Here is a 24,210-nt window from a genome sequence, read left to right as displayed (position 1 = left end):
TCCAGCGAAGTTCTTCTGTCTCCAGGCTCCGTGTAGGTTCTGTCTTCTGAATTCTGTCTCATGAGTTCTGTGTTCTGAGCTCTGTGTGTTGCTGTCTTCTGAATTCTGTCTCCTGAGTTCTGTGTTCTAAGTTCTGAGTGTTTCTGTCTTGTTACAACTGTATTTATACCAGTTGATTCAATCCTATCAATCTCTATTACAAAGGTTAGGGCGTTTCTTATCTCCATTCCAGGGAGTAAAGATTATGTAGCTTAAGCATGATTGTTCGTAGTTAAAGTGATTAATTACCCGCCTGGCACTTAGTTGAGGGGTTTTATTCCCTCCCTAACTTCAGGGGAAAATCCCTACCTGGGGATTCAACCTTTCTTGGAGAGGTGACCTTGGTTAAAACACAGCGCCAAGAAGGTGAGCAAACATATTAAGAACCGTATGCCATATATGCCAGGTCCCTTGAAACAGCAAGGATGGACCGGCTCCCGGCATGGGAGGATTATAGCAAACAGGCCTGGCACATTGTCCAAACAGAAAGACGCTACTGTGATTTCTGTGGTGGTTATTAGTATTGTCTATCAGGTCTTCTTTAGCTCTTTACATGTTTTTCAGTAGAAAAGTAGTACATAGTACTTAAAGAATATTTGAAAAATGGGGCAAAGTATTACAAGATTTGCCCGGCCAGCGTGGCTCAGTGGTTGAACGTCAGTCTCTATGAACCAGGAGATCACAGTTCAATTCCAGTCAGGGCACTTGCCTGGGTTGTGGGTTTGATCCCCAGTAGGAGGCGTTCTGGAGGCAGCCGATCAATTATTCTTTTTCATCATGGATGTTTCTCTCTCTTTCTCTCCCCCTTCCTGCCTGAAATCAATAAAATATGTATTTTTTAAGTATTACAATATTTATTATAAATGACCTTTGATCCTACTACCCAAAGTACCAGTGTCTTGTTACGAATATTACATTAGATATATGACTGCCAATGCATTTAGTTCCCATTTATTGTGTTAGGAAGAAAACATGGGACACTTTTTAGCAAGTGTACAGCACACACACACACACACACACACACACACGTGTACCTACAATTGTCACCCGAATTCATTGGAGGCCCTTTGACTCCACTTCCTGCAGGAAACATAGGAACCGCTGTTCTCGTTGCTCACGGTTGGAAAGGCAGTCAGCCTTTGTAAGTTCACATTTCTTGATATTGTGTTTCCCATAGCTGCACAGTTGGGGATCTTCAGACCAAGATAGATGGCTTGGAAAAGACTAATTCAAAGCTTCAAGAAGAGGTTGGTAACTTACTGAAATTCTTAAAGCAGAACAGCCTGAGGTTAAGGAAATGGTGTAGTCCATGCCCCTGACCAGAGCTGCTGGCTGGTGGCACTGAATTGCTGACCTGGGTTGAGCTGCACGTGGGACAGGCATTCTCAGATTTCACATCCTCAGAATGTGCTCTGCCCTGAGGGTTCCCCTGAGCCAGTCCTCACAGCACTCGTCCTGGAAAAGCTCAGCTCCCGTGAGCGGCTCTCCTCCTCTCGCACCTTTCCCGGGATGCGGTTCCTCTCCCTGCTGCCCAGCCGGCACGGACTCTTCCGGGATAGACCGCAGCCCGCCCCCTCCTGTGTGTCGGCCTCAGAAGCACGGAACCGCCTTCCCACAGTGTGGTCTTTCCCTGCTTTCTCACCAGGAAGAGAGAGGGTGAAAGGACAGGAGGAAGGAGGGCTGACCGAGGAGGCCAGCTGGCTGCCAACTGCCTGGCAGGCTCCGGGTGGACACACGTCTCCTGTTAGCAGCGGGGGGTGGCTCAGCCTTTCTGAGGCTTCCCACAGGGAGCGTCCCGGCTGCTCCCATGTCCCCACCAGGTCTCCCTGAGGAGGAGGAGCCGCAGCGCGGACCCCCACACGGTGGAGGCAAGTCACAGCCAAAATGAGAGTCAGGCACGCCTTTGCATGGAGGTCCCAGGGCCGGCTCCGTGGAGACGGGCCCGCTCTCCTGAGGGGCAGCTGAGACCCTTTCAGGGGAGCAGCCGGTCTGTGAGGGGGAGATCCAAGCGGCCCTCACAGCAGGCCTCGCAGGAGAGACCCCGTGCCTGGAACAGGCTCGCGTCCCCCGGCGGGGCTGGGCCTTCGGGCCTCCGCTGCGGGGCAGGTGTGTGAGTTCTCCTCGCCACCCTGGAGGGTCATCACACCTCACCCTGGTAAAGAGCACGCTGGATTAATAGCTGCGAATGTGTGGAGGGCCCGGAGACGGTCGGTCGCCGTAGCACAGCCCAGATGCGGTCGTTCTCCCAGTTCTCCCAGATGGGGGGGGGGGGGCTGCTTGGCAGGAGGGCCTGACGTACCTTTTGAAACTAAATGACTGGGTGTGGCTTTTTTCAAAGGCAAACAATTGTATTAGAAAATGTCCTTTAGGAAACGGGTACCTCTCTTCATGGTGCTCTCTGCATCTTCAGAGAGTGGAACGTGCATCAGCCCATGGCTTTTGCCTGTGTCCTCCCTTCTAGCAGCTGGCACCTCCTTCAGAGCCTTAAAGTTTCCCATGTGGGCACAGCTGTTGTATTTACAAACCCCAGTTCTGGATTTTGAGTCCGAGTGAACTTAGACGCTCTTGACGAAGAGACGAAGAGCTCCGTGCTTCCTGGCCCCCAGGAGTTAATGATGCTAAGAGCACAGCCAAGGGCCCAGGGCAGACGCCCCGCTCCTTCTCCTCCAGCCTCCTCCAGCCGCACCGCCTCCCTCCAGGCTGTGTTCACCCGCTGGATAAGGAGGGCCAAGTCCTTCCAGGCCAGGAAGGTGCCTTCCGCAGGTGTGGCGGTGATGCCTGCCCCCGAGTGCTTTAACTCCCCCTCTCATTGGCTAGAGAAACTGAAAAGAACAAAGAATTAGGGAAAAAACTTAATCCCTTGGCTAAGTGACAGCTATTTTTATCATGTGGTATATATATATATATATATATTTAAGTATTTTTAACACAGTAGATTTTTTTAATGAAGTGGTGAGAAAATACTGTATGACTTATTTTCATGTTGGTTTTATAAGTATGTTCTCAAATTATTAACAGCTTTTGTAAACATTTCAGTCATGACATATTTCTACTATATGCTTCCATTTTAATTTATTAAACTATTTCTTTAATGTTCAAACTATTTCTAATGTCTTGTATCCATAAATCTTTGGCCCCATAATGCAGTATGCTATTACTTTTATAAAACAAGAAAATTGGGAGAGGGCAGAGATGGCTAGAGGCAGGAGTGGGAGAGATTTTTATCATACATATTTTTATATCTTTGAAATTTTGTACCATGTGAATGTATTACCTATTCCAGTGGTTCTCCACCTTCTGGCCCTTTAAATACAGTTCCTCATGTTGTGACCCAACCATAAAATTATTTTCGTTGCTACTTATAACTGTAATGTTGCTACTGTTATGAATCGTAATGTAAATATCTGATATGCAGGATGGTCTTAGGCCATCCCTGTGAAAGGGTCGTTCAAGCGCCAAAGGGGTCGCGACCCACAGGTTGAGAACCACTGACCTATTCAAAACAAGGAAATAAAATAAAAAATAAACGATCAACCCTGGCCGGTGCTGTGCAGTGATTAGAGCATCAGCCTGCCGACCGAAGAGTGGCAGGTTCGATTCCCGGTCACGGACACATACCTGGGTTGCAGGTTCAATCCCAACCCCAATCAGGGCGCTTGTGTCTCTCACATCACCATTTCTCCCTCTCTCTCCCTCTTCTCCCCCCACCCTCCCTTCCACTCTCTCTGAAAGTCAGTGGAAGAAATATCCTCGGTTGAAGATTAACCAAAAATAGATGATAGATAGATATAGCGATAAAATATCTGATATGTGAAAATAAATTGTCAGTTGTGAAGATGGCAAATGTTAGACTTTAATTTGAACAGTAAGATTCATTTTGATGTTAAGAAATATAAAAATCTTTCTTAATCAGCTTTCAGCTGCAACAGACCGGATTTTTTCACTTCAAGAAGAACAGCAACAATTAAGAGAACAAAATGAATTAATTCGTGAAAGAAGTGAGAAGAGCGTAGAGGTGAGAACCTGACCGGGCAGTTGGCATGTTTCTCACTCGGACGTGTCCATCACAATCTCAGGCTCAGACAGCGCCTCCTGCCACCGCCTCCTTTGTCACGCTCAGGCCTGTTGAACCACCTGGGTTTCCCACGCACCCTGCTCCCTCCCTCTGGGCCTTTTGCACACGGAAGTTCCTATTCACTCCTCTTCAGCTCCCACTCCTGAGCTGGGTCCCTGTGATGCCATCCCTAGTGCCATCCCCAGCACCCATAGGGGGCTTGGGCCCTCCTCCGTGTCCCCACAGGTCTTTGCGCCTCCCTCCTCTGTAGAATCTGTTGTTTGGTAGAGTTGCTGGCTTGCTCACTTGATCATTTGAAGGTAGAGATCATATCTGATTCTTCTCAAAATTCCTCCAGTGCTAAAAACATGCTCAATAAACACAGAATGGTGAGTTGAATGGGGCCTTCCCCACTAGGAATGATTGTTCTGTTTTAAAGAAAAGTAAATTTCACCCTAGCTGGTGTGGCTCAGTGGATAGAACGTCGCCTGCAGACCAAAGGGTCTCAGGTTCGATTTTAGTCAAGGGAACGTACCTTGGTTGCAAGCTCTTCCCTGGCCCTGGCCCTGGCCCTAGTTGGGGCACATGCAGGAGGCAACCAATCGATGTGTTTCTCTCACACAGATGTTTCTCTCTGTCTTTCCCTCTCCCACTCTCTCTAAAAAAATAATCAATGGAAACATATGCTCTGATGAGGATTAACAAAAAAAAAAAGAAAAGAAAAGAAAGAAAAGTAAATTTGTTTTCTGAACCTAAATTTTCTTTTTTAAAAAATGTATTGACTTGCCCTAGCTGGTTTGTCTCAGTAGATTGAGCATCGGTCTGCAGACTGAAGGATCCCAGGTTTGATTCCAGTCAGGGGCACATGCCTGGTTGCAGGCTCGATCCCCAGAGTGGGGCATGCAGGAGGCAGCCGATCAATGATTCTCTCTCATCATTGATGTTTCTATCTCTCTCCCTCTCCTTTCCTCTCTGAAATCAATCCCATATAATAAAGAGCAAATATGCAAATGGTCATCACACCCTCAGGCCATCACACTCAGACACTCAACACTGGGGAGAGAGGATTGGGTACCAGCCAAGCACAAATGAGCTCACGAGAAAGGAATGGGGACCAGCCAGGCTGTAGCCCAGGAGAGGGACAAGCCGCACGCCCCGCGGTCCTGGGTGCCAGCGGCTGCGCCTGTTGCCTGGGAGAAGGACAAGCTGCCTGCCCCGCGGTCCTGGGCGCCAGTGACTGGGGCTGCAGCCAGGGAGAGGGACACGCCGCCTGCCCCGTGGTCCCGGGCGCCTGCAGCTGCAGCCCAGTGAAACCGCCTGCCCACGGTCCCCTGCGGCTGCAGCCGGCCCGAGTGAAGCCGGCTCGGGTCCTGGGTGCCTGCAACTGGCCAGAGGAGGGAATCCTGGGTCCCGGGTGTGGGGTGAGGCAGAGACAGTTAGGGGCAATCAGGCCAGCAGGGAAGCAGTTAGGGGCGATCAGGCAGGCAGGCAGAGGTGGTTAGGGGCAATCAGGCAGGCAGGCAGAGGGATTGGGGGCGATCAGGCAGGCGAGCGGTTAGAAGCCAGTGGTCCCAGATTGCGAGAGACAGTCCGACATCCCCCGAGGGGTCCCAGATTGGAGAGGGTGCAAGCTGGGCTGAGGGACCCCCCCCTTCACAAATTTCATGCACCAGGCCTCTAGTAAAAGTATATTTTAAAAAAAAATTTTTTAATGTATTGACTTGTTCTCATACTCAAGTTTAAAGATACTTCAAAATAGCTTTAAATTTTTAACCTTTCTTTATTATACTTAAGAAATAGAAATTGTTCTACATTTTTTAAAATTATGGTGTATTTTTAAATACTTTGTAGTGGGCTTGCTTCCCATAAAACCTGTTCTTTTGGTACTCTTGGTGGATACAGATAACAAAACAGGACACAAAAGTTGAGCTGGAGACTTACAAGCAGACTCGGCAGGGTCTGGACAAAATGTACAGCGACGTGTGGAAGCAGCTGAAGGAGGAGAAGAAAGTCCATTTGGTGAGTGTGCGAGCCTGGTGTCTTCAGAAAGGTTCCCCAAAAGCTGTGCCAGTGATTTCCTCGCACTTCCCACAGGCATGCTGACCCCGCGGGCACCCACAGACAGCCCACAGTCATCCCTTAAAAAAGAATAAAAGGTCATGTTTACCACTCAGGTCTGCACTGTCACATTTTTCCAATTTTACAAGCCTTTTTCAGGGATCGCTGTGAAATTGGATGTGTGGTCTCTGACCATACACTTCCCTCAGTCAGAGCCTTGGTCTGTTTATTTCCCCCCCACCTGTGAGTCAGTAGCCTGTGTTTTTTATTTGTTACTAGAGGCCCGATGCACGCAGAGATTCGTGCAATAGGCCTTCCCTTCCCGTGGCTGCCGGCTCCGGTTTTCCTCTGGCACCCGGGACCCAGGCCTTCGCTCCAGCCAGAGCCCTCAGTCTTCGCTCTGCCGCTTCACGCCTACGTATGCAAATTAACCGCCATCTTTGTTGGGTTAATTTGCATACTCTCCTGATTGGCTGGTGAGCATAGCAGAGAGACGGTCAATTTACATGTTTGTCTACTGTTAGGTAAGGTTATTTTTTTATTGATTGATTTTTTTAGAGAGAGAGACATTGATTGGCTGTTCCACTTATTTATGCTGTCATTGGTTGATTCTTATATGTCCCCTGACCAGGGATTGAACCTGCAATCTTGGCATATCAAGACGATGCTCTAACCTACTGAGCCACCCGGTCAGGGCCTCGTGTTTTTTATTAAGTACAGTTCTTGCACCTGCTTCTTTGCATGGATGTGGAGAACATATGTCCTGAGTTACCCAGGACAGAACCATTTCAAAATGGTTTCCTTTTGCCATAAACCAGTAAATCATTCCAGAAGTTCTAACACTGCAACATCAAATTGCTTTAGCACTGAAATACAAGACACATTCTTTCAGACCATATATTCTGATCTTGCAATTTGAAGAACATGGTTGCAGGAACTCCAGGCTCATATTGCCACCTACCAGCTTCCCATTGACTTGATACAAAGCCATTTTGCATTGTAAAATAAGAAAAGGGGGAAAACATAATCTAGTTATACTCTAGACCAGTGGTTCTCAATCTTCCTAATGCTGCGACCCTTTAATACAGTTCCTCATGTTGTGGTGACCCCCAACCATAAAATTATTTTCGTTGCTACTTCATAACTGTCATGTTGCTACTGTTATGAATCGTAATATAAATATCTGATATGGCCGAAACCGGTTTGGCTCAGTGGATAGAGCGTCGGCCTGCAGACTGAAAGGTCCCAGGTTCGATTCCGGTCAAGGGCATGTACCTGGGTTGCGGGCACATCCCCAGTAGGAGATGTGCAGGAGGCGGCTGATCGATGTTTCTCTCTCATCAATGTTTCTAACTCTCTATCTCTCTCCCTTCCTCTCTGTAAAAAATCAATAAAATATATTAAAAAAAAAAAAAAAAGAAAAAAAAAATAAATATCTGATATGCAGGATGTATTTTCATTGTTACAAATTGAACATAATTAAAGCATAGTGATTCATCACAAAAACAATATGTATTTATATGTGTTTCCTGATGGTCTTAGGCGACCCCTGTGAAAGGGTCGTTCGACCCCCAAAGGTGTTGTGACCCACAGGTTGAGAACCATTGCTCTAGACAGACTTTTCAGAAATCTCCCTAACCTATTCTGGCTTTCAGCTTATCTATAATAATAAAAGTGTAAGATGCTCATTAGACCAGACGTCCTTCTGGACGAAGCCAGGGTTGCAAGGGAAGCCCAGGTCCCGGGTGCCGGAGGGAAGCCCGGGTCCCGGGTGCCGGAGGGAAGCCCGGGTCACGGGTGCCGGAGGGAAGCCCGGGTCCCGGGTGCCGGAGGGAAGCCCGGGTCCCGGGTGCCGGAGGGAAGCCCGGGTCCCGGGTGCCGGAGGGAAGCCCGGGTCCCGGGTGCCGGAGGGAAGCCGGTGCCAGCAGCCAGGGGAAGGAAGGCCGACTCTTGCACAAATTTCGTGCATCGGGCCTCTAGTATTTTGCATATTGCCCAAGACAGCCTCAGTTAAATTTATTTTTTTGTTCTACTTTAGTAACATTTTCCTTGTTCCTATCCTTTTAAGGAACTAGAAAAAGAACTGGAATTACAAATTGGGATGAAAACGGAAATGGAAATTGCAATGAAGTTACTAGAAAAGGACACCCATGAGAAGCAGGACACACTGGTCGCCCTCCGCCAGCAGCTGGAAGAAGTCAAAGCGATCAATTTGCAAATGTTCCACAAAGTTCAGGTGGGAGCTGGCTCTGTGTCCCCGTCCCCGCCTGGGTTCCTGCTGCTGCCTGCAGCAGGGAGCTGTGGCGCGCTGCCTCTCCGTCCTCTCGCGTCCGTCCTGCAGAGGGAGAGAATCGGCACCTCCGGGAGGTCCCAGTGTCCTAGGCCCTGTTACATGCCACGGTATTTATTTTATTTGAGTCTCCCAGCAAACCCCTAGAAAAGTTTACGAAATGGGGAAAGCGTCAGCGACAAAGCAGAACCGAGTGGGTAAACCACGTGCCCTGGTGGCACAGCTGTGCCTGTGGCCCCTCACTGTCTCCCTGCTGCCCGTTCCCTCACTTCGGAGGGCAATTGCTTGAGAAGTGGTTTGAGGATAGAAGTTTGTATTGTCTTTTCAAGGTTTGCCAAGTCTGCGGGCCACACCGCGAGCGGTCTGCCGCTCGCCTCGCCTGTCATTTCAGAGTGGTGAAGGGAGCCCGCCCACAAAGAATCCACCGGGCCAGGGTCTGGAAGCCACCATTCTGTGTCCTTCTCAAAACTTTGCTTTTTGAAATTCGGTTTCCTGTTTTATTACCACAACAGTCCCACTCCACCTCCTTGTCCGTGGATGTGGTTTCAGCTTCACTGTCAAAGACAGTGTGAGAGCAGACAGTACAAATAAACTGTTATTTTGTCCTTTTAAAGCGATCGCCTCATCATCATAACAGCAATAGTGAAAATCAAAGCAAAAAGAGAAAAGAGAAAAAAACAATTTCACCTTCCTAGCGAACTATCTGTTTTAATGTTTTGTGTTTTTATCTGGTTTGAATGAGTATGTAGACATAACGTGACATGTGTTTTAGAGGAAACTAAACCACTGTAAAAACTTGGCGGACCCTAAGTGGAGTGGCTTGAAAATACGGACGTTTGTATCTTAGTTACTCAGTCATTTCCGAGGAGAGCATTTCAGACCCGCTTTGTTCCGCAGTCACTCGGGGACCAGGCTAACGGCAGCCCCGCTCTCGGGCCGCTCTGGATGTCACCGTTCTTGCCGGTGGACGGTGGGGAAGAAACGCAGGTCAGCACTGGGGTCCTTCTCTCCAGCTGGAGGCATGAGCGGCAGCCACCCTTCCCTCGAGTCCATGGAGAAGGGCCGCTCAGCATGGCTGCTCGGCGGCGAGCGCCTGCACTGTCCTTAGCTACACGTCATAGGAAGTAGAGGATGCGTGTTTGGCAGACACAGTTGTCCCTGCCACACAGGCCATCCGGTCCTTGCATCCTCAAGTCCGCAGCCCCTGGGCGGGGGCAGCACTCCATCGAGTTGCGTGCCTGCAGCAGAAGACCCGCTGTCTTTCTCACATTAACCGTCCCTCCCAGCATCCATGGCAGAGCAGGAAGATAACCAAGAGGAAGGCCTGTCTGGAAGGGGAAGCAGGGAAGTGGCCGGTGGCAGTCATACATTTTCTGGGTAGCAATTGCGAAGGATGCCCAGGGCAGGGGCACCATCTCTTAGCATGTCTGCTACCCCGCTCTGCCTTCTGAAGAGTTTGTCAGCCTCCCTCCGTGGCTCCTGAGAGAAGTCCACCGTCTGTGGCTCTTGGGGAACGTGGCCTCCCTGGCGACTACACACTTTCCTGGCCAGCTGCGTGAGGTCTCAGTGTGCCGGCCTGGAGGTTGTACTGGGGATCAGTTACAGATACTGTTCAGGTCTGACTCATGTCGCTGATAATGCAGTGCCCTCCGTCATGGCCTCGGATCTGTTTATTTCCACTCAGCCCGTGTCCGTGGCCAGTGTGTTGTTTTATTTATTAAACACGTTCTGTGGCTGCTTCGTTTCTTTGTTCGCTCTCTCTCTCTCTCTCTTTCTCATTAGTGGCCAGTCGCCTGAAACAGCTGATTGAGCCGTGAAGAACTCCCCCTATCCTGACCTTTCCTGCAGAACGCCCAGGGCCTCTGCTGCCTACTCTTCCGTCTTCTCTGACTTAGGTCAGGGTCGGAGCAGCTGCTTTTCTAACCCGCGAGGCCCCCACATTTGGCCCCTCTGTTTCTACCCTCTCTCTGCAGACTCAGACCTGCCACACACACCAGCATCCCTACTCTTTAAACCACATCCCCTGCAGCCACCGCATGGCTGGCAGGGATTCGCGTTCCAAGCTTGGGCAAGTGGCAGCTGTAACTGTTTTCCATAACTAACAAGGGTCACCAGCTTTCCAGCTGTGACACCTGTTGGAGAGTGCCAAGCCCCTGCCTGCTGGGTCAGTGCTGCAGCACCAGGCCCCATGTCTCTGGTGGCCTGTTTCCACTTCTACCCTTACCCTCTGGCCGCAAGTACCAGAGTCCACCATCTCCCTCCGTTTGGGACTCACTGTAATCAGACACCTCTCTGATGGTCTTCATTCCTTTTATATCCCCTTCCCCTACTCCCATCCTCTTTCCTCTGTGCTAACATTCTAAATATTTACTTTTTGGGTTTTTTGTCATTCAAGATATGTTTAATTATTTTGAGTACATGATTTTTTTTTACTTTTTTCTGTTCTGCTTACTTGTTTATTTTGTTTTTTAGATTCAATTTTTTAAAATTATATATTTTTTATTATTTTTAGAGACAGAGGAAAGGGGGAGAGAGAGTGAGAGAGAGAGGGAGAAAGAAACATCGATTATTGTACCACTTATTTATGTATTCACTGATTGATTCTTATATGTGACTTGACCAGGGATCAAACCTGCAACCTTGGCATGTCAGGACAACGTTCTAACCAACTGAGCTACCCAGCCTGGGCTAGATTCAATTGTTGATAGATATGTATTTATTGCCATTTTATTGTTCATATTTTTTTTATCTTTTTTCTTCTTCTTAAAGATGACCCTTTAAAATTTTATGTAATACTAGTTTGCTGGTGATAAACCCCTTTGGCTTTTCCTGGGCTGGAAAGCTCTTTATCTGTCCTTCAATTCTAAATGATAGCTTTGTTGGATTGAGTAATCTTGGTTGTGGGTCTTTGCTTTTCATCACTTTGAATATTTCTTGCCACTCCCTTCTGGCCTGCATAGTTTCTGTTGAGAAATCAGCTGACAATTGTATGGGTACTCCCTTGTAGGTAACTAACTGTTTTTTTCTTGCTGCTTTTGAAATTCTTTCTTTGTCTCTAACCTTTGGCATTTTAATGATGAAGTGTCTTTGTGTGGGCCTAGTTGGGTCCATCATGTTTGGGACTCTCTGCACTTCCTAGACTTATATGTCTGTTTCCTTCACCAGGTTAGGAAAGTGTTTTGTTTTGTTTTTTTAACTGTTTAAAATGTTTTTATTGATTTTAGAAAGAGAGGAAGGGGAGGGAGAGAGAAACATCAATCGCTGCCTCCTGCACACGCCCTAGTAGGAATTGAGCCCACACCCCAGGCATGGGCCCTCACCAGAAACTGGCGACCTCTTGGTGCAAGGGACAGTGCTGAACCAGCTGAGCCACACTGGCTAGGCAACCAGGTTTGGGAAGTTTACCACCATTATTTTTTATTTTTTAAAAAATTTTTTTAAAAATATATTTTACTGATTTTTTACAGAGAGGAAGGGAGAAGGATAGAGAGTTAGAAACATCGATGAGAGAGAAACATTGATCAGCTGCCTCCTGCACATCCCCTACTGGGGATGTGCCCGCAACCAAGGTACATGCCCTTGACCGGAATCGAACCCGGGACCCTTGAGTCCACAGGCTGATGCCCTATCCACTGAGCCAAACCAGTCAGGGCAGCCACCATTATTTTTTTACGCAGCTTTCAATTCCTTGCTTTCTCTCTTCTGGGACCCCCATGATGTGATTATTGATATACTTGAAGTTGTGCCCAAGGCTCCTTACACTATCCTCACTTTTTAAATTCTTTTTTTCTTTTTATTGTTCTGATTGGGTGTTTTCTGCTTCCTTATATTCCAAGTATCTGATTTAATCCTCGGCTTCCTCTGTTCTACTGTTGATTCCCTATAATGTAGTCTTCGTTTTAGATAATGCATTCTTCATTTCTGACTGGTTCTTTTTTGTTTTCTAGTTCTGTGTTGTTGTTTTTTAATATATTTTATTGATTTTTACAGAGAGGAAGGGAGAGAGATAGAGAATCAGAAACATCGATGAGAGAGAAACATCGATCAGCCGCCTCCTGCACATCCCCCACCGGGGATGTGCCTGCAACCCAGGTACATGCCCTTGACTGGAATCGAACCTGGGTCCCTTCAGTCCGCAGGCTGACGCTCTATCCACTGAGCCAAACCGGTTTCGGCTCTAGTTCTGTTTTTATGCCTCCTATCTTTGTTCAACTTCTCATAAAATCATCTACTCTTCCCCTAAGTTCATTAAGCATTCTTATAACCAGTGTTTTGAATTCTGCATCTAGTAGATTGCCCATCTCCTTTTCTGGATTTTTATTTTGTTCTTTAATTTGGGACGTGTTTCTTTTGTCTCCTCATTTTGGCAGCCTCGCTGTGCTTCTGTCTATGTGTTAGGTATGGCTGCTCCATCTCCCGGCCTTATGTAGTGGGTGTTCGGTAGGGTCCAGTGGCACAGTTGGACAATCCAGATGCACTGCTGCCACCCAACCTCCTGCCCCATGTGTGTACACTCTCCTGTTGTAGTTGAGCCTTGATTGCTGTTGATATATTTTTCTCTTGTTCCCCAAAATGTATCTCATTTTTGTTTAGGTTTTCAAATGTTTTAGCTTATAGCTGTTCACAATATTCTTCTACAACATTTTTTAATCTCATTCACCATTTTTATTTGCATTTTCTTTTTTTTCTTATTCAATCTCGTCATAGATGTGTTTGTTCTAATAATATTTTCAAACAACCTGTTGTTTTTTTCCAGTATTCTTTATTGTTGTTTTTCCTTATTTCATTGATTGCTATCCACACTTCTACTATATTCTTTTTATTTCTTTGGGTTTGCTCTGTAGCTCATTTTTAACTTCTGAAATACATGCTTGACTCATCAGTTTTATTAACTTCTTTATTTCCTAAAAGTTTTTACTTGAAGTTAAAAATTTCATAGTGGCTGCACTAATTACATTCCCATCAACAGTGTACAAGGGTTCTCTTTTCTCCACAACCTCTCCAATATTTAGTTCTTACCTTATGAATAACTAGAGGCCCGGTGCATGAAATTTGTGCACGGGTGCAGTCCCTAGGCGTGGCCGGTGATCAGAGTGCGAGCTTCTGTCGTGGAAGGCCATGTCCCAGCTGACCTCTGGGCCCTGGGCAGTACCTGGGCCCTCGCTCGCACCTACCTTGGCCTGGCGCCGCCCGCTCACCTGCTCCACCATCCCACCGCGGTCCCACTCTCATTGGGGCCTATCAGGGCTGGCAACACCTCCACTGCCGCCCCGCTGCCAGCTCCGTGTTGCCGACGCCCACCATGTTCTGCACTGCCCCCTGGTGGTCAGCGCATGTCATAGTGAGCAGTTGAACTCCCAGTCTCCCAGTCGAACGACCGCCCAAGGGGACAATTTGCATATTAGGCTTTTATCATATAGGACTAGAGGCCTGTTGCACGAGAAGATTCGTGCAATAGGCCTTCCCCTCCCCTGGCTGCCGGCACCGGTTTTTCTCCAGCACCCGGGACCCAGGCCTTCGCTCCGGCCGGAGCTGCCACCAGTCTTCGCTCTGCTGCTTCGCGCCCACGTATGCAAATTAACCGCCATCTTTGTTAGCGGTTAATTTGCATATCTCGCTGATTAGCCAATGGGAGGTGTAGTGAAGGTACGGTCAATTACCATGCTATCCTATTATTAGATAGGATAGCTATTCTAACAGGTGTGAGGTGGTATCTCATTGTGGTTTTGATTTTCATTTCCCTTATGACTAGTGATGTTGAGCATCTCTTCATATGTCTGTTGCCCATTTGTGTGTATTCTTTGGGAAAATGTCTATTCATGTCCTCTGCCCCCCCTTTTTTTCCCCCATTTTTTAATCAGATTGTTGTTGTTGTTGAGTTGTGTGAGTTCTTTATATATTTTGGATATTAGCCTCTTATCAGAGATACCCTTTGCAAATATCTTCTCCCACTCGGTTGGTTGCCTCAAACAAACTAACAGAACAAACGTAGATACAGACAACAGAATGGTGGTTACCAGAGGGAAGGGAATGTGGGGAGAAAAGGGTAAAGGCGGTTGAGTATATGGTGACAGAAGGAAACTGGACTTTGGGTGGGGAGCATGCAATAGAGTATACAGATGTTAAATTTTAATCTTGTACCCCTGAAAGTTACATAATATTATTAATCACTGTTACCCCAATAAATTTAATTTTTAAAATGTTAAAAATTACCCAGAAGTACTGCTTTAGCTGTGGCCCTCAAGTTTTGACAAAGATATTTCATCTCAAGCATGTTTTTCACATTTGAACATCTCTGGGATTGAGATTGCATCTTATAGTCAGCGGCATGACGTGTTTCCAGTAGCAGCGTTTTCCCTCCTAGTGGAGGTAAGATCAGGGTGCAGTCATGCTCAGTGGCATCTTCAGTGTAGTAATACACTGCACTGTGTTTTCACTGTCTTCTAGCTCTAAGTATTTCATAATTTCTCTTCTGTGTATTTTCTTAAGCTCATGTTTAGTAATATGAAACTACTAAATAGTTTCCTGATATGAGGTGTTTTTAGTTATTATTTTGTTGTTAGTGTCTGATTTTATTACATTAAGGTCAGAGAATACAGTTTTTGTATTATTTCCTAAGAATTTATTAGGACTTCCTTCTGTCCTTAGCCTTTCTGTGTCCTTTTATTTTAAGAATGTCTCTTGTAGACACACAGAAACACAGTGCTTTTTGTTTGTTTGTTTGTTTGTTTGTTTGTTTTTGCCCCTCCTTATCCCACAGCATCTGCCATGGTTAAACGCCTGGGCTCAGAAAGTCACACTTGAGTAACACTTCGAGGGCTCTGGGGAAGGGCAGCAGTGAGTGAAATGCTCTTGCAAGTGCTAGGATGGCACCAAGTGAACAGCCAAACCCTGCTGAACTCGGGGTGAGAGAGAGGTGTCTGACCCTGGCCTTGCTTTTGTAGGATACAGAGAGCAGTTTGCAGCAAAAGGATGAAGCCATTGCATCTTTTGAAGAAAAAATCAATCAAGTCATGTCCAGCATGAAACAGATGGAAGAAAGGTAATCCCTCCCCTGGAGATACTCCCTGGAATGGGCGAGGCATTCTCCACGCCTGAGTCTCTCCCAGAAGAGCAGGCAGGTGGGCTGGCTGCCCTTAGCCCGGGGCCTGCATTCACTCCAGTCCTCGCACGGCAGCAGGGCTTTCTGGGGCTCGATGTCACTGTCACAGCTAGACATCAGGTCTGTAGCGGATCAGAACAGAATCTGAAAACAGACCCACAAATATGGGCAACTGATTTTCTACAAAAGTGCAAAGGCAGTTCAATGGAGACAGGATTGTGTTTTCAATAAATGATGTTGGAACAACTAGACATTGCCAATCAAGAAAATAACCTCAATCTATATCTCACACCTTTATATAAAAATGAACTCAAAATGGATCATAAGTCTAAATATAAAATTTTAAACTATAAAACTTTTAGAATACCTAGAAAGTCTTTGTGACATTGGGTTGTACAAAGAGATCTTAGACATGCTATAAAAGCATGATCCATGAGAGAAAAACTTGACAAGTTGTACTTCATCATAATTTAGAACCTTTATTCTGTGAAAGACACGGTTAAAAGAATAAAGCCCGAGCCGGTTTGGCTCACTGGATAAAGCGTCGGCCTGTAGATCGAAGGGTCCCGGGTTTGATTCTGGTCTAGGGCACGTACCTCAGCTGCAGGCTCCTCCCCAGCCCTGGGCAGGGTGCATGCAGGAGGCACCAAACGACGTGTTTCTCTCACATCAATGTTTCTCTCTGTCTTTTCCATCTCTCTTTCACTCTCTCTAAAAATCGATGGAAAAATATCCTCCTGTTGAGGATTAAAAAAAGTAATAAAAAAGTTGCAGATTGGGAGAAAATGTGTAAAACACATACAGGGTGGGGCAAAAGTAGTTTTACAGTTGCTCATATGGAAAATAATACAATAATTAATAAAATATAATAAACTATGTTTCTTGTCCTCACAGCTGTAAGCCTACTATTGCCTTCCCCTGTATCTGACAAAAGATTTGCATCCAGTATTTAACACTTTCAACCCAGCAAACCGTTCCAGTTAAAAAGGACAAAAGACTTAGAACTTCCGGAAGAGGGCATTTAGATGGCAAGGGAGCAGTTAGGGAAGTGCATGCTGAACCCATGCTGAGAGGCCTCTACACACGGCTGGGTGTTTTTAATGACAACGCCCAGTATTCGATGAGGCTGTGGAACTACTGGAGCCCTCGTGTATTGCTGGTGGGAATGGAAAATGGTACAGCCACTTTGGGAAAAGTTTCTTAAAGTAAACTGAACAGCCCCAGCCAGTGTGGCTCCATGGATGGAGTGTCGGCCTGCACACTAAAGGGTCCCGGGTTCAAAGCACATGCCAGGCTGTGGGCTTGAGCCCCTGTGGGGGGCGTGCAGGAGGCAGCCAATCGTCATTGATGTTTCTATCTCCCTCTCCCTCTTTGAAATCAATAAAAATATTTTAAAAAATAATAGTAATAAAGCTGAGCACACTCTTAATATGACCCAAAAGTACCACTTTTGGCTATTTGCCCAAGAGAATAAAAACTTACGTTCATACAAAACCCTTTACACAAATGTATAGCAGCTCTATTCATAATTGCCCAAAACTGGAAGCAACCCAGATATCTCTCATGAGGGAATGGATGACCATACTGGCCCTGAAATACTACTCAGCCACAGAAACATGGACCGGTCTCGAAGATACTGTGCTGAGAGAAAGAAGCTAGTCTCCGAGGGGTATATGAGTAATAATCCCATTTCTCTGATGTTATCACAAAGACAAAGCCATGGCGTCGGAGTTGCCAGGGGTCAGGGATGGGAAGGGGGGTTGCAGGGGACCCCACTAGAGAGTGTTCTCAGGCAGGGGGTGGGAGGTGGGGGGCGGGACTGCTCTGTTTCCTGGTGGCCGTGGTGATTACACAGTCTGGAGACATGCGTGCTGAAACTCATGGAACTGGACACACACACGAATCAGTTTTACTGTCTATTAATTAAAAATGAAAGAAAAAACTATGCAGCAAGAATATGAAAAATTGCCGAAACCGGTTTGGCTCAGTGGATAGAGCGTCGGCCTGCAGACTTTAAGGTCCCGGGTTCGATTCCGGTCAAGGGCATGTACCTGGGTTGCGAGCACATCCCCAGTGGGAGATGTGCAGGAGGCAGCTGATCGATGTTTCTCTCTCATCGATGTTTCTAACTCTCTATCTCTCTCCCTTCCTCTCTGTAAAAAATCAATAAAACATTAAAAAAAAAGAATATGAAAAATTGCTCCGTTGAATCGGAGCTCTGATCCTTTCCTTAAAACCCTGTGGTTCTTCTGGCCCAGGTTACAGCACTCCGAAAAGGCGCGGCAGGGCGCGGAGGAGCGGAGCCGCCGGCTGCAGCGGGAGCTGGGCTGCCGGAGCGGCGCGCTGCAGGAGCAGCTCTCCCAGCTGCAGGCCCAGTGGTGGGTGCCCCCTGCAGGGCTGGAATGGGGTGAGGGCAGGGGTGCTGAGGAGAAGTGCAAAGCCAATGAGGAGAGAAGAGACGTGTATGTACCCCATTTCACAAGTGAGGAAACGGGGCACAAACCCCTAACCCTCACAGCTCCCCCCCAGGATCCTCCGCCGTTAGGATCCATCTCGGTGGAGGGTTCCGCTGTGCGCCCCAGAGCCCGTCCCTTCCTCTGCGTGCGTGCGAGGACTGTCGGGTGCATGCCACACCCGCCCTCCTGCATGCTCCTGGCCTGGGCTGTGGTGTGCAGGCAGCTGGGGGGGGGGGGGGGGGAAGCAGCCATGTTTCCATGCTTTGCTGAGGGGCCTAAGGCTCCAATGGAATTCAGTCTCCTGTGAATTCCATTTCCTCTGTGGTGTCTTGGGTTGGATTGTAGATTTACCATGAAAATCTCCCTCCGAGACTAACTCACATTTGTTTTGGGAAAATAGCTCAAGCCTTGAGAAAGAATTGAAATCAGAAAAAGAGCAGAGGCAGGCTCTTCAACGGGAGTTGCAGTGTGAGAAGGACACCTCGTCGCTCCTCCGGGCAGAGCTGCAGCAAGTGGAAGGGCTGAAGAGGGTGAGTGGCACTGTCCTGGGGCAGAGAGCGGCCAGCTCGGGGGGGCGGGGGTGCTGCTCTCTGCTTCCCCGGCTGGGAGGCACCGTCCCCCACTTCCTAGCTTCTGCTCTCGGAGGAAAGGGCAAGGCTGAGCGAAAGCCAGTGAGCAAACCAGAGACTCGGTGGTGAGTGCTGTGAAGAGACTGGAGTAGGAGACGTCCCCAGTGTGGCGGGTGGTCTGGGAACAGAGCGACAGTCACCCGGAGACGGGAAGGGCCAGCCAGGACCCCCAGGCGGTGTGAGGCGTGCCGTGGAGAAGAAGCAGAAAGAAGGCTGCGGCTGAGGAGTGACAAGCAGAGGGAGGAGGCACTTGAGCCGAGTGGGGCCCTCACAGCTGTGAATTTGGGTTTTATTCTGAGCACGACCAGAAGCTGTTGGGGGGGCCTAATCCACTTCATTTGAAGGCCGTCGCCACCTACTGTGTGGAGAATGGGTAGTGAGTTTGCAAGAGAGAAAACAGAGTAACCACTAAACATCATCACTCTGCGGAGCCTGTGCTCAGCCAGGGAGGTGACCTGCCTGCGAGGCCCGCCTGGCCCGGGGTCACCCCAGGACGCTGCTGGCCCAGGGCCTCCGTCTGCCCTATCCAGACCCGGGTCTGTCCCGGGGTCACCCCAGGACGCAGCTGGCCCAGGGCCTCTGTCTGCCCTATCCAGACCTGGGCCTGTCCCGGGGTCGCCTCCTTCCTCTGGAGGGTCGGCCTGGACCCCGCAGCGCAGTCCCGTGCGGGGACGTGGGGGGCCAGCACAGACTGTCATCTGGCTGGACCGGGCCCCCCTGGCCCTGGGCAGCCCACAGCAAATCACCATGTCTCCCCAGCAGGCAGGGGGCCCGGCCATTCCGGTCAGAGCTGCCATCCAGGGACCTGGGTGCATCCCTGGCTTCTCCGGGCGGGGCTGGTGCCGGGCTCTGGGTCTGCGAGCCACAGGTGGCCTTCCCACACCTCCCCTCTGGACGAGGGTCCTGGGCGGGGCAGCCTCCAGGCCTGGATTTTGTTGTTTAACGTGGTGATGGGTGCCACCGCGCAACTCAAACGAGCCGCGAAAGGCCCTGTTGATTTCTGTCGGAAAGTGCCTACCGCCTCCTGTGAGAGCGCCCACCAGGCCAGGGTGGGGGTCACTGAGGAGGAGAGAGCTTCCCGAGCCGCCACTCAGCTCGCAGAGGGGAGGGAAGCAACAGAGCGGGCAGAGGACTTCTAGAAAGCTCTGCTGTCATAGAACGTACGCCCATACTCCACCTCAGAACTCTGGTGGAAGTTTTGAATTCCACACCCACCGCTCCCCACACACACAGAAACAAAACAACGTGTCTGGCGTTGCCCACAAGCCTGTTTTAACAGGCTCTGGGGGAGCGCCCACCACTCAGGCTGGGGCCCCACGGCGCCCAGGGTCAGCCCTGGACCCCAAGTTACTTTTCTGGGTCTTCGTTTGGCCCTCATCAGCCCACGTCCTCCAGGTGGAGAGGCCCAAGCCAGCACTCGGACATCCTTAGCGCTGCCAAGGAGGCAGGAGAGGTTCACAGCGGTGAGCCTGGCTTCTGGCTGAGCGGAGCTCCCCCTGTGGGAGCGCACTGACCACCAGGGGGCAGTTCCTGCATTGAGCGTCTGCCCCCTGGTGGTCAGTGCACATCATAGTGACCAGTTGTTCACAGTCATTCCGCTGTTAGGGTCAATTTGCATATTGCCATTTCAGTATAGGATATCCTATATAATAAAATAGAAACATGTAAATTGACCGTCCCTCCGCTAGGCTCACCAGCCAATCAGGAGAGTATGCAAATTAACCCGACAAAGATGGGAAGCCTGCAGCCACGGGAAGTCTCCCTCTCCCCAGAGTTAGGAGCACCAGCCCAGGGCCAACTAGTGGCCTGGTCCTGATTGCCGGGGTGAGTTCCTGCAGGCTGGGGTTTGATCCCTGGACGTTAGCAGTAGGAGACCAGTGCCTTTGTTATTGCTGTGTGTCCGGGTTTTAATTGGACAAATGCCCGGTGGTCCTGGGCGCCAGCTCAGCAAAATCTTTTAGGACGAGAATTCTGTCTGGGTTTCCTCAAATCCCCACAGACACTACTCACCCCTCTGTAAAGGCACAAAACAAGTGAGGCCCCTTAAATAAAAATCAGAGGTCTCCAGCAATGGTAGGCCTCTCTCATCACAGTCATTTGGACTGGATGGCATTTGAGTATTTATCTAGGCACCATGACAGGGAACACACAAGCTCAAGTCATGATCTCTGCCCTTAAATAATTCACAATCTTATTAGAGCGAGTGGCTGATAAAAACGCAGTAATGACATCAGAATGTAAGGCAACAATACAGAGAGGAAGAGGCAATTGCTAGGATGATTTTCCAACAATTAGTACAAAGAGTATGTGCTGTGAATTAAATTAAAAAAATATGTGTGGAAGTAGCTGCTTTATGAATATGGGATCCCTTCCTATTTTAAAGGAAACTGAGTTCCAGGTGAACTGTGTAATATGCTGTGATATCTGAGGCACAGGACAAGGGAGGCCCTAAGGGCACTATGCTTTGATATTTTAGTCATTCTTTTTTTTTTTTTAATATATTTTATTGACTTTCCACAGAGAGGAAGGGAGAGGGACAGAGAGTCAGAAACATCGACGAGAGAGAAGCATCAATCAGCTGCCTCCTGCACACCCCCACCGGGGATGTGCCTGCAACCAAGGTACATGCCCTTGACTGGAATCGAACCCGGGACTCTTCAGTCCCCAGGCCGACACTCTATCCACTGAGCCAAACCGGCCAGGGCATTTTAGTCATTCTTTATTGTTCAATGTGATTTATTTCTGCACGCCTCAGTTTTGTAATAGTTAAATTACTAGAATAATACATCTTGCTGTAAAATATTACTAGAAGATCAAATGATCAGGTAACATTTATTGTTATTTTCTATAAATGAACACAATCTCTGGTATGCTAAAGTGATAGGCATTATAGAAATATTCAGATAGGGAGACCTACAGGCTTGATTATAAGTGAGGCTTACTATCACAACCCAAATTTATTGCTTAAAAAAAAAAAGCAGGGAGCCAACTAGAAACTGAACCAAATATAAGCCCTTGAAGGGCAAATGTAATTGGATAATCTTTGCTATTACAAGAGCAAGAAGAAAAAATCAGATGCAAGAATGAGAAGCAGATGGCATCCACTCTAAGCTGCTGTTAAAGAAAAAGGATGATATACTATAAAATACTTGATACAGATTGTAAAGAGATTTGTTCAGAGAGGATTTCCGAGAGTAGGTGGTATTTCAGTTAATTTTTTTAATTGTGAAGAGGTTAGCTAGATAAGAAAAAGGTGTAGGGGTCCCGGATTGCAGAGGGTGCAGGCTCGGCTGAAGGACCCCCCCACCCCCACGCCTGTGCACAAATTTCATGCACCGGGCCTCTAATATAGATAGATAGATAGATATTTTAAAAGAAACTCAGACAGGTAAAGCCTTATTTGCCCTGCAAGGGTGACTGCTTTGAATGTCCCTGATGAATGCAGCTGCTTCCTGTCCCATGTCACCGTCCGCTGCAGAGCTACTCCCCTGCACTCACCTGTTCTGGAGAAGCAAGCTAGTGATTACTCTTTTTTAAATATATTGTTATTGATTTCAGAGAGGGGAGGGAGAGAGAGAAACATCAATGACGAGAGAATCATTGATCAGCTGCCTCCTGCATGCCCTCCTACGAGGGATCAAGTCTGCAACCCGGGCATGTGCCCTGACCGGAATCCAACCGTGACCTCCTGGTTCATGGGTCAGAACTCAGCCACTGAACCACGCCAGCCCGGCTGCCTTTTACTCTTAAAAAACATTCTGACCTGCTTGTTGCTATGATTACTAAACCTTATAAAAAGGACTTTCAATTCTGTGTCAAGTGTCTGGTTTGTTCATTTTAGGAGCTGCGAGCGCTCCAGGACGAGAAGGCAGAGTTACAGAAGGTTTGTGACGAGCAGGAACAAGCCCTCCAGGAAATGGGACTGCACCTCAGCCAGTAAGAACCCTCTCCCCTCCCTTCCCATGAAGAGTCTGGCCATGGCATGACTCAAGTCCCAAACCTATGTCCTGTTGTCAGAGGAGGGGGAGCCAGTCAGGGAGGCTTGCCAGCTACTCAGGGGTGCCCCCAAGAAGTGAGACCTCAGGGGCATAGAGCCCTCCCGTTCACTAACACAGCATCTGGTCCCAAGGGAGCCAGGGGGCTGCTGAGAGGGTTGCCCGAGGTTGGAGCACCGGGAGCCCTGGAGCTGAGAATTGGACAAATGCCCGGCGAGCGCCTGCCTTTCCCCGGGGAACACTCGCCCGCCAGCCCCGTCTCCGCTGGGCGGTGCTGCAGCCGAGCAGACCCTAGGAGTTTGTCTCCCTCTTGACTGGACAGCCCCCTGGTGTCCTGCCCTGCCAGGCACTCAGATGGGTCACACTGCAAATCGTGCAGCTTGTCCATGTGTGTGATCATTGCAGTTCCAAACCAGCTTTGTCCCTTATGAGTCAGGACCCTTGGTGGCAAGTGACAGAAATCCAGCTCCAACTGGCTTAAGCAGAAGAAGCCATAGGATCCGTCCCTGCCCCACCCTGCTGTCCTGTCTGTCGCTTACCTCCTAGGTAGCCTGGCGCCCTCGGGGGCAGAATGGCGCCGGCAGGGTCTGCGAGATGAGTTCTCTTTCTGCAGCTCTCCCAGACCCCCGGCTGACTCACTGCCCCCACCTGGGTCCTCACACAAGCACAGTGACCAGAGAGATGGGGCTCTTGTGAGCAGCACAGCCTGGGCTCAGGCCCGGTGCTGAATACAGTGGGACCAGGAAGGCCCAGAGGTGGGACCAACATGAGAATCAGCTATAAACACACACCCAGGACACAGATCTGCACCCCTAGGTTCTCAGGCTGGAAACTCGGAACATTTAGGTCAAGCAGTGCAGGAGGCGGGTCCACAAAAGCAGCGAGAAAGGAGATGTTCTGGCTCTGGTGGGAATGTGAGGTGAGGCTGCCGGCCCCCTGGCTGTATCTTCCTAGACCAGCTCAGGGCTACCGACCCCCCTTCCCCCTGAGGCCCGCCGGCCGCCTCTCCTGCTGAGTGCCCGGCACTGCTCTCTTCTGGCCGGTACTTGCCCCGTCCCCACCCTGGGGGGCTCCTGGGCGGTGGGCAAGGCTGGGCACCTGCCCCTCGCTTGGAGCACAGGGAGCTCTGAGGGTGTCCATGAGACCAAGGAGCACCAGGTGTGGGCTGGCATATAGCTGGCTCCTGGGGTGCAGTGCTGTTGAGGGAGGGAGGGAAGGACGCCTTGGCACGGTCCGCTGTGCCCCGGTGCACCCCCTTCTCGGGGACCAGCACCATTTTCTCCTGCCTGGACAGCCCGCAGGCGGTCGAGAGCACCTTCCTATTCTAGGGGCTTCAGCCTGAAATGTGGCTGGGCCTGGTCTGGAAACAGCCCTGCACTTGGCAGCCTTGTCCTGATGCCGCCCGACTCACAGCCGGGCTGTGCAGTACGAGCTTCCTTCTCCTTGCAAGCCCACGCCACACGGGGGATAGAGAGGGGAGCCTGTCCTCCCCTCCGCCCCCTGCAGACATCAGCTGTGCTGTGGCTCCGAAGTCGGCACATCCCGGGCAGCCTCGGGCCCATCCATCTGCTGGCCTATTTCTGCGGG

At 49.2% G+C, this 24,210-nt stretch overlaps 1 protein-coding gene across 3 annotated transcripts in view; it reads left to right on the top strand.

The window, feature by feature from the left end:
• RUFY1 (RUN and FYVE domain containing 1) overlaps positions 1-24,210 on the top strand; it is a 57,365-nt gene that overhangs the window by 28,860 nt on the left and 4,295 nt on the right. The window contains exons 8-15 of one of the 3 annotated variants that reach the window (XM_059695690.1): positions 1,217-1,286; positions 3,953-4,054; positions 5,996-6,112; positions 8,220-8,387; positions 15,386-15,483; positions 17,802-17,921; positions 18,400-18,529; positions 22,470-22,564. In XM_059695690.1, the coding sequence (XP_059551673.1) occupies positions 1,217-1,286; positions 3,953-4,054; positions 5,996-6,112; positions 8,220-8,387; positions 15,386-15,483; positions 17,802-17,921; positions 18,400-18,529; positions 22,470-22,564 (900 nt within the window). The remainder of the gene's footprint in view (positions 1-1,216; positions 1,287-3,952; positions 4,055-5,995; positions 6,113-8,219; positions 8,388-15,385; positions 15,484-17,801; positions 17,922-18,399; positions 18,530-22,469; positions 22,565-24,210) is intronic. The other 2 variants (XM_059695691.1, XM_059695692.1) reach the window with 2 other exon arrangements.

The sequence above is a fragment of the Myotis daubentonii genome, chromosome 5, assembly GCF_963259705.1.
Source record: "Myotis daubentonii chromosome 5, mMyoDau2.1, whole genome shotgun sequence".
NCBI lineage: Eukaryota > Metazoa > Chordata > Mammalia > Chiroptera > Vespertilionidae > Myotis > Myotis daubentonii.
This window is presented reverse-complemented; position numbering and strand designations above follow the sequence as displayed.